Genomic DNA, 10,761 nt, shown 5'->3' on the forward strand with positions numbered 1-10,761 from the left:
ACCGGTGCCGAGTCTGAGAAGTCCGTCCGAGGAGGTTACATCGTCGGAGCGTAGACAAACAAGTAGCGCGCAGGTTGCAAACAGGGCAGAAATGACATGCAGCTTGGCCGGATGCCTCTGATTGGCTGGCCTAGTTCGCGTGTGCGCTCTGATTGGTCCAATGTTGTCAAGGTGCCTGGCCAGACTACTATGCACGTCTCAATAATAAAAGTTATCAAGACGTTTATCAGAATGAACGGGCATCAAAACGACGCTGAGATCACGGCAATGCATCGTTTTTAATACAAATAAAGAGGAAAAGTAAAGATTGCATTTTGTAACATTTAACAATAGAGGAAAATAAACGGCTGTTTTTTTTTGAGACAATGTGTAGATACTTTCTTTCACCTCTTATGTTAACTCAGTGCGTTTTCTCCAGTCTGGTTTCACCTAAATCTAAAAGCTTCTCGACTGGAGCTCACAGCCTAAAGGCCACAGTAACGCCTCATTTGAAAGCTAAGACCGTCAGAACTGATTGTGACTCTTTTGTTGCGTTGTCGCCGCGTCTCTTTCTTGTCTGTTTTTTTTTTGTCTTGTTTGTTTTATTGTTTTTTTCCTGCTTCTTGTTGCTTTTTTTGTGTGTTATTATTGCTTTTCCGGCAAGTTTTTGTTGCTCCTTTTTTTTTTTTGCTTTTTCATCACTTTTAATTGTTTTTTTTTTTTTGCTCTTTTTTTAACATTATTTTTCATCATGTTTCAATAGTGTTTTTGTCACTCCTTTTTTATCCCCCCCTCACTTTTTTGACGTTTTTCATCGAGAAGCTTTTAGGTAAGGGAAAATGCACGAAGAGGACTGTGCGGAAGCAACCGTCCTTCGCACAGTTATTTCCGATAATGAGTCTATTATTCCACTCATACCATGGTCCTGCCAACTGAAACTGTTAATTGGGGCCTGTTTGCTTATTTTTTTAAGTCTTGATTAAAAAGTTATTTCACTTTTTAATCAGTTTTACCTGAAGCTAGTTCCAGCTCAATTGTTTATCGTTACTATGGCAACAGCTGCAGTGGTTATTTAACTGTTGCAGGTACATTATCACTTTTCACGGACACCCTCCAGCCAATCAGAATCGAGTATTCACCCAGACCATGGTATACATTTGGGTAAAGCCGACCTGGAGAAAATGCACTTGGTTGAGGCGGGGTTTAAGGGGTTAACAGTAGAAGGTAACTTTTTATGAATTCTGCAGGAACACTCGATTTCACACACAATAGTCAGCCATGCCCTGAGTTGTACACATGAGCCTGTGAGGTAAACAGCAGGCGACAGGTAAACAGATAAACAATCACATGAATAAATAAATACATACATGTAAATACACAATACCGGTCAAAGGTTTGAAGCCGTTTTTTTTTTTTTCCGGAATAGTTTTTTCTTTTATTTCACACTGTACATTCTCACTGAAGGCAGAGCCACCTTAACCAATGGGCTAGCAGGGGCTGGAGCCCAGGGGCCTACCATAGTCAAGAGCCTATCAGAATTAAGGGGGGAAAAAATAAAAGGTGATTCGTTGATTTTCATGTCAATCACTTCACTTTGCGACAGGACTAACCATATGCGATGATTGCGCTGCGCTCCTATATGTGCACTTGGAGTAGGTCCGCCCTACCTGGCCCAGAGGGATACATGTAGGAGTAGCAGGGTTAGGGTTTTTGAGGGATTTAGTGTTAGGGTTATAGGTTAGCATTAGGGTTAGGGTTTGCGCTGAGGCGGGGTGGGGGCCTACAATTCTGTTTAAGCCCTGGGGCCTATGGGTGCATTAAGGCGGGCCTGACTGAAGGCATTTATGAATGAACACACATGGAAGTTATTTCACCCGTTTTGGTTTCCTACATAAACCCGTGTGTTCATTCATACTTTAATGTCTTCAATCAGAATCACACAAAGTAAAAAAAGAAAAGCTGATACATAAAACGCATCTCCAAACTTTTGACTGGTAGTGTTTGTTGTTCTATCCAATACAGCACTGATTGTCAACTGGTGGCTGGGACCCAAAACATTTAAGTGGGTTGTGAGCTTTTCTTAGAGAATATTAACAGAGTCTCTTATGAATCGCAGAGCTGTTTTGATTTCAGCTTTACATGTATTTTAAAGATCAAATCAGCATAAACTGTAGTGATATTGGGACCCGGGGCCACACCTGTTGAGAGCCACTGCAATAGTGAGGGGGGAAAATGCATCTGTTTCTGTTTAAAATGAAGGATGTAATGTCAAATTGTACCAAAAGAGGGAGCCATAACAAGAGAAAGGGGAAGTTGTTACTTGACAGTGTAGGGAATTAATGGAGAGGGACGTCACGTGCCACTAAAATAAAATCATTAAAATTAGGTCTCACGAGAAAGAGACAAAAAGTCACATCCTTAAGAAATAAACTCACAAACTGTCAGGCAAGAGCACAGTTTCCCCATGCATATTATCAGTGATGCTAAGGGAAATGCAAGACCAGGCAAAATTAATAATAAAATACAAGATCATGAACTCAACTCAGTAGTAACTCAAGGAAACTGTGTTGGTATTAACAGGGTCGAAGCTTCCTTTTAAGATGTCCCTATCAAAAAACTGTACGATGTTCACGAAACAGTCTCAAGACAAAACAACCTGCTGTACGTTTAAGAGGTGAAGTATTAGAAATTGTCTCAAAATTTAAGTATCTCGGTGTGACCCTTGATTCCACAACTTTTAACCAATCATGGAAGTTGTTTTGTATGACCCAAAGAACAGCACGAGTTAAAAAAAAAAACACTAAACAATAACCAATGTAATGTCCATGCAAATATAATGTTCTAGCAGCAGATAGAAACGTGCCCTGGGCGTCCCCTGTCCTTAAACCCTCTGAGGAAAAACAAAAACAAAACTCCTTGGGGAGAACCATAGGAAGGGGAGATCTACTCCACTATAGCTAGATTTAAAAAAAAAAAAGAACATACTGAATATTGCATTATAAATAAATAATAATAATAACGATAATGGCTTCCGCTTGTATTGGTTGTTGAACACACTCAAATCAAGAATAACTTCCTTAAAGGTCTTTGATAAAAAGCCAATGTCCTTCCACTGTTTAAGTGTATTTGTTTTATTGGTTTATTTGACAGTGCATGTTAATGAACAAGCCACACAGGATTGTAGCCTTAGGTTAATTTCCATCCGTCGTCCCTCATACGAACTCTCAAACACACTCTCTCTCATCCTGGCCTATTGCACATGTTTTTCGTGGTAGGGGAAACCGGAGGACCCTGAGGAAACCTACACAGACACGCTCCAGGTGGGAATCAAACTCTGGACTGTCAAACCCTGGACAGTGAGCAGTTGGTGAAATGTTGTTCTGTACATTCAGTCAGTGTGTGTGCTCAGTGGAAGGTGTGCTCTCTATTCCAGCCTCCTCTTCAGCTGCCCGCTCCTGCATGCTCCTGCCTACGGTCTCAATGGGCAGGAACAAGGTTGCTATACCAGCCAGCAAAGAACACAGCCAGTACACAGACAACGTGAGGCTGACTGAGGACCGCAACAACACCTACAGCAAGAAAAGGTTGTTCAGGAGTGCAACCAAAATGAACTAATGCACAGGCAACATAGATGATATACTGAACAGAAATGATTCCAAACACCCCCGAATATGTGCCTCCCCAAATCAAGAAACCCACTTTGAGAATGGTAGCCATAAAGAGAACCAGGATTGCTGATCCAATATAGAGGTATCAAGTTGTAATCATTGCTTACCATTAACTCATTGACTGCCAATGACGTCCTAAGACGTCAATTGAAATCCGAACGTTGACTGCCAATGACGTATATAGACGTCAATTAGGTTTTTCAATGGGAACAGCTGTAGCAAAGCCTTAAGCAAATCTGGTGTTAAAATCTTAGTTGTGCTGCCTAATGCTGCCACCTAGTGACTAGTCATTAGGTGGCAGCATTGCCCTTTCGTTTTCTCAGCTTTTTGGGTGATTTCACCTATTTTTTACGGACTATTACTAAAGAATGGAAAGAGGTACAAACAAACTTTTTTTTTACATGAAAGAAGAGAGTCTAATCTTTCTTTTGGTGGGTTTCGTGTTGACATAGACCTAGACCTCAATTTTCTCTGGATCTTGAGAAAATCCTGAAAAACCTCTGGCAGTGGGGAGCTCTCTGATTGGTTAATCGCTGGCAGTCAATGAGTTAAAGATGAGCATCGGTATTTCATGTTAATACTCCTTGTAAAATCACATACCTGTGCAAAAAAAGGAGTGAGGAGGGCTCCCAACTTGGCAAAGCTACTGCAGATCCCCAAGGCCAAGGCCCTTACTTCTGTAGGATACACCTAGAGAAAAGAAAAATTTAGTAATGCAATTAGTCTTTTACCCACAAAGTAGGTCAAATCAAAGTACTTACCTCTGGAGTGTAAACATAAACTACTTGGTATCCTCCAGAGATAACAGCTCTCGCGACAAAAATCAGGATTGTAAGGGATACTCTACACAATGAAAAATACATCTTACTGATGTCACTGGTGCCATGACAGATGAAAGGAAAGGTAAGAGTCAGACTTACCTCCCAATGCACCCATACATGGGCAGCACGCACAGTGTAAACAACACGAAACCCAGCGCCATGCTGTTCTTCCTACCAATTCGATCAATGCCAAGAAGGATAAGTAAAATACCTAAAAAAAAAAGAAAAAAAGTATGAAAACAGTGAGTTTGGGGTCTGTTGTTAAAGGTGTATTATGGAACTTTTTATGTGGGGAAAAGAAACTTTTGATAGACTTGTATTTGACATTTTTGTGACCCAGTGGCTGTATGGCCGGTCAGCATGTCGCCTTTGTTATCCATCATAGTGGCTCCAGGATCAATTGTTTTCAGGGTTGGTTTTCTGGTTGGAATATATTTGTAACCATGGAGACAGTTAAATCAGAAGTGAAAACCTACCAGAAACCCTAAAAACAATACGAGTGATTGCAGTGTGTTTTAAATAAATAATAGCAGTTCTATGATAGACAAAGCAATGCTCACAAACAGGGCCACTGTGATGGAAAGTAAAGCTGCTAACTACACATTCAGCTGTTGGGTCACCAAAAAGTCAAATATGCATTCATATATATTTTTGCATGCAAAGTTTAATAATGTACCTTTAGATTTAGTAAAAATAGAACCTGTCCTATAGGGCTCCGCAACAATATATGAGATATATAAGATCTCCCAAGCATATTCTAAATGCATGTGATTTTTGCCTCTCAGTTCTATTTCAGCCTGAGGCAGACAGACTCCTTACTGTTCCCCGTTATCCCTCCACTCACATAAAGCATCGCGCTCTTCTCCCACACTGGCCATAACTGTGAATTGGACTTTGCTTTGCTGCATCATGCAAACATTTTACTTTTTTTCTTATTTTCTGTTTTTAATTAATAGCTCTATATAATCTGTATATTATATAATATGTATTGCAATTTAATGATAGAATGATGATAAAATGATTTATTTGTGTTAAGCGCTTCTCATTAAGGATTCATAAAATGTACCTGGGAATTCAGCCAGTGTTGTCCATAAGAGATCTACATAGTCCTTTGTTGTTAAATCTTTGCACCCCAGTCGACATGTGAATTCACTCTTCATTACTTGAGTTGCTAAAGGAGACATATGTAATATAGGTTCCATGGAAATTATGTACATTGTCTGTGTACAAAAAATAAAAAATAAGAGACACAAATGAGAAAAACACTCACTTCCACATGCATCTCCATCTTGGAACATTTCGGTTGTCAGCAAGACAATACCATAATAGCAGAAAGCATTGGCAAACCTGGATATGCACAACAGTGATTTAGTCAATTAAAATTCAATCCTATGTACAATCTATTTATCTACTTAAGATATATCCTTGTATTTTCTTTGAGTCATTACACAAAATCATGGCATCTTAAGTCTAGTGTCTAGTAGGGGTTGAAACCTGTGATACAATATGCGATACATGGCTTATGCGAACAATAACTTAATGATACTGTGATAATCGATATATTGCTCAAAAATAACTTATGATGCATCTGTTTTTTAAGAAACATGTGAATTTTAACCATTATTTTTTACATACTAGATAGTATACATCTTTAACATTTGTTTTCATGTGCGTTGTACCCCCTTTTCTTAAATAAATAAGTAAATAAATTATCCTTGACTTGGAAAATGGGTCTATTGATTTACATTTAAATTAACTACAAACCACAGTCCTATTAAAAAGGAATAAATCACCCTCAAATTAATCTAATTCATAATTTTTATAAACCATCATATATCATTATTGTTCTCGATTGAATGTGAAAACTGTGGGGGACTGCCACCTCATTAATATGCATAACGTCATCAAAAGTATCTATATCTGAATAAAAAATATCGCAAAATATGACGATATATCTCAAAATGAATATATGGTCTCACCCCTAGTGTCTAGTCTAGTGTCTGTAAATCAACATTACAACTAACCAAATAAACCACAAAAGAAGTGTGGTTCGTAGATACTGAGGGATGAAGAGATATTTGATTCTTCCACGATTGATTTGCTAAAATAAAAAAACAAACAGACTAGGCAACAGTGCAGTTTATGTTGTAATTCATCATTATAGTCTTACCACATTTCTACAGATAAGTCTTCCTTTAGGTAACGACTTCTTGTTATCTTTAGCCATTTGCTTTAATGTTTTCAAGGCTTTGTCACATCTTCCTCTCAATACGTCAAACTGAGGGCTTTCCGGCAGCCACTGGGCAATAAAAACAACAGGTTTTTAAGAGAATGCTGCTGAAATAAAAGTGCAGTATTTTATTCATGCATTTTAATCATACTTACATGACAGAGAAGTACAAAGATAACCATTGGTAGAACTGACAGACCAAGAAGCCATCGCCAGCCCAGTGTAGGCATGACCAACAGAGCCAGGGCAACTTCACAAACAGCACCAAGAGCCCAAAATGTCTGATTCATACACACAGTTTGTCAGATGTAAGAAATACCAGATTAACTTAACTAATACAACACCACTGGAGTACCCCCATGAGCATGACGGATTTTCCTCTTGCCTTCACAGGGAGGAACTCAGTGAACAGCGTCACACTGAAGACAAGAGAGAAGCTAATGGAAGCTTTACAATAGGGCTGCACAATTGTGGAAAAGAAATTAAAACAAAGACAATCTTGATTCTTCTGATTTGATATTTGCGATTAGATTTGCAATTCATGTTTTAATAAGATTCAGTTGTTTGTGGATATTTTAAACAAGGTCAGAGTCATTAACACATTATTATTTGCTCATTGAGCCATAAAACTGTATTTTTATTTGATTGTGATCATTTACGTAGCCCTACCTTACAGCATCAGAGACTGAACCTGGACATAAATATTTGTACTTACGCCTGTGGTGCTCCGCCAACACCAAAACCCACAAGTGCTCGAAGGATTATCATCCAGTGATACCGAGGAGCAAAAGAACTCAGCAGGCCGTAGTAAAGTGTCCACACCACAAAAGAAATTAGCCCCTAATAAACAGACACACAGATGATTGGGCTTCAAAAGAACTGCTGTATATATAAACATTAAAAAACACACTTACTGTTCTTCTGCCATATTTATCTGATAAATGACCCCATAACGGGGAACTAACTCCCATCCCGATAAACACCACCTGAAATATGTTCACTTTCTTTATCCATTGACAGTTTTTCAATATAGACAGCATAGACATCTGAAGATGATGACAGACTTACTGATGTTATGAAGGCCACCTCGTAGCCGAGTAGTGCCCACTCACAATGTAACTGGGGTCCTAAAATGCTGAGGATCATCATTTCCATGGCATCAGCAATCTGCTCAGATTGACGAATGGACAATACATTTTAGATGGAGAGAGATTAGAGTGACCACATGTGTAAGTGGGAAAAGTACCCATGATAGTCCTGCATACAAGCTGATCTTCCATTGGTACTTTCCAAAGCCAACAGCTACTAGGGCATCATCAACAGTAAAAGTATCTAAAAACACATCACAAACAATCCAGTGAGAACTTATCATTAGTAAGTAAGTTAGTAAGTAAGTAAGTAAGTAAGTAAGTGCTTTATTTGTCATTGTACAACAAAATTGTGTTGTCACATTGCCGGCAGTCAGTCAGGCCTGTTCCCGGTGCGTGTTGGTCTCCGCCAGGGCTGCCCTTTGTTTGCAGACGCTGCTCTTCTGTTGGCTTAAACAAATCAGGGCCTTGAGCGCGCTCTGGGGCGGTTTGCAGCCGAGTGTGAAGCAGCCAGGATGAGGATCAGCACCTCCAAATTCGAAGCCATGGTTCTTCACTGGAAAAAGGTGGTTTCCCCTCTTCAGGTCGGTGGAGGAGTTCAAGTATCTCGGGGTCTTGTTCACGAGTGGGGGACGGATGGAGCGTGAGATCGACAGACGGATCGGTGCGGCGTCAGCAGTGATGCGGTCGCTGTATCGGTCTGTCGTGGTGAAGAGGGAGCTGAGTCGGGAGGCAAAGCTCTCGATTTACCGATCAATCTACGTTCCCACCCTCACCTATGGTCATGAGATCTGGGTAATGACCGAAAGGACAAGGTCGTGGATACAAGCGGCCGAAATGAGTTTCCTTTGCAGGGTTCTGTTGTTAAGTAGTTACAACAGAACAATGAAAACTTTATTCTAAACAGGCATCAACACGGAAACTGAATTGAATTATTGTTAGCTTTGTGCTTGCACGATGTTATGAAGAAATATCAGTCAGTCAAGCCAAATAAGAAATCATGCTAATATGTGCTCTCTTTACAGTAATTTAGCAAATAAACGTTCAGCATTAACTCCTCCTTCGAGATCGGGTGAGGAGTTCAATTACCCGGGAGGAGCTCGGAGTAGAATCGCTGCTCCTTCACATCGAAAGGAGCCAGCTGAGGTGGCTCGGGCATCTGTTTCAGATCACCTCCCTCGGGACAAACATGTCCTATAGGGAGGAGGCCTCGTGGAAGACCCAGGAAGCGCTGGATGTCTCCGAGCAGGCCTGGTGTCACCTCGGGGTCCCCCCAGAACAGCTGGAGGAGGTGTGCGTGGCTCGGGAAGTCTGGGCATCTGTGCTCAGACTGCTGCCTCCGCGACCCGGCCGGATAAAGCAGAAGAAAATGGATGGATGGATGGATATAGAGACGTGCTTTCGACTGCCATGGACTGCGATAGTCCCACTCCTGCATGAGCAAACTCTAAAAACACGATGCACATGGTCCTTGTTCTTCTGTTTTGTGATGTCTGTCAGTCCGTTCATAGATGAGCCTCCTGTTTTGTGACCCCTATTTTGGATGGAGGATGGACATTTTACATCCTAACCCATTGAAAAAAGACTAGCTGGCTCAAGAACAGAGATAGGGGATCCTGATACATAAACAGTAAACAATTTGGCCAAGTCTTAACAAGCTAAATAAATAAATAGAAATAAAATAAAATAAATAAAATAATAAAATTTACAAAAACCTTCATTGGCACCACAGATGGTCGCAGGGTTCGAGGGTCTTACGGTTCTGGTATAAATCTCACTGTCATTGCACAAATCCTCATCTGGCCGGCCCAGTATGCGTTCCTCGGTCCTAAACAAAGAGGAAGATGGGACAGGTCAATGGTAGATCCGTATAAATGTAGGTTAGCAGTGCATGGTAGTGAAGTTGTCTAATCATAGCGCTCACGAACCTCGCACTCAATGTAAAAGTACGTTTCTGGTAAAAAACCTCCATTGTTGTTCAGTCCAACACGCCTGTGTCAAGAGTAAAGAAACAAAGCCTGTCGGTGTTGAGTTTCGCCAAACCTGCTCGTGCAGTCACCACCACAACACCTGGGGCATGTGTCTGAGAGGATGAGAGTGACTGGTATGAGGAGGAGTTAATGGTTAACCTGTGTTTCCACTTCCACATCCGCATTTCCACGATAGGCTAAATACGATAGGCGCATATACAGGTGTAATTTCTTATTTGCCTTGATTGATTTTTCTATCACAAACAATAATTCAGATCAGTTTCCGTGTTGATACCTGTTTGGAATATCGCTTTCATTGCTCTGTTGTAACTACTTTATAATCTATATACAACAAATACAACAGGTCATCTCCACAGTGTGAAGGCAGCGTGGGCCTGTAGTAACCCCAGGCAAACAGCAGGTGGCGCTTTTGTTTTGTTTTATTTTACAGTATTTGACAGGTCATGAAAGACTGCAGGCACCTTTATCCAATGTTTTTCAACTGTCATGTAATGTCAATTCATGTCGATGCAATAGATTTATCTTTATGTGTTTCGTTGTTTCCGAACATTGTGGCCTGATTATTCACAGGGACGAGTTTATAGGCGCATTTCACAACTTGCACAACTTTACAGAAATGCTAGAAAACAAGCTGAAAGTTTGTATAAAATGTTTCCAAATGCTTTATAATAATGCACTAATGTCTGAGTTTACAATTTACTGAAGGACAAAGCTCCATAAAAAAAGCAAGTATAATGCCTTTAATGAACACACAGGGTGGCTCAACAGAATGTTTTTTTGTGTGTGTCAACCTCCCCATGTGGATCCGTGTTCCTTTTGGGGTAGAAAGAATTTTTGGGGTTTTGCATAGGTCTAGTTGCATAGAGATGTTATAAACTGAGTAAATTGTGTCTAGTTAGATTGAAGAGCATAATTAAGAATTTGTAATGTTAAATGGTTTCTTCAATTTTGCAAATAAAAGTTTCATATATGGAAAAAAAAATC

At 40.2% G+C, this 10,761-nt stretch overlaps 1 protein-coding gene across 1 annotated transcript; it reads right to left on the reverse strand.

Annotated features, from left to right (window-relative positions):
- Window positions 1–3,371: 3,371 nt before the first annotated feature.
- Window positions 3,372–9,941, reverse strand: LOC306959919 (synaptic vesicle 2-related protein-like; the record flags this gene model as incomplete). The annotated part of the gene is made up of 15 exons (XM_079552174.1): window positions 3,372–3,548; window positions 4,248–4,337; window positions 4,409–4,490; window positions 4,568–4,679; window positions 5,535–5,639; window positions 5,739–5,815; window positions 6,493–6,569; window positions 6,639–6,767; window positions 6,854–6,979; window positions 7,054–7,117; window positions 7,414–7,538; window positions 7,613–7,684; window positions 7,767–7,865; window positions 7,945–8,030; window positions 9,830–9,941. The coding sequence occupies 15 exons, from the start codon at window positions 9,939–9,941 to the stop codon at window positions 3,372–3,374; spliced, it is 1,533 nt and encodes a 510-aa protein (XP_079408300.1).
- Between the last annotated feature and the right edge of the window lie 820 nt (window positions 9,942–10,761).

This window comes from Gobius niger (genome assembly GCF_951799975.1).
Source record: "Gobius niger genome assembly, chromosome: 2".
Classification (NCBI taxonomy): Eukaryota; Metazoa; Chordata; class Actinopteri; order Gobiiformes; family Gobiidae; genus Gobius; species Gobius niger.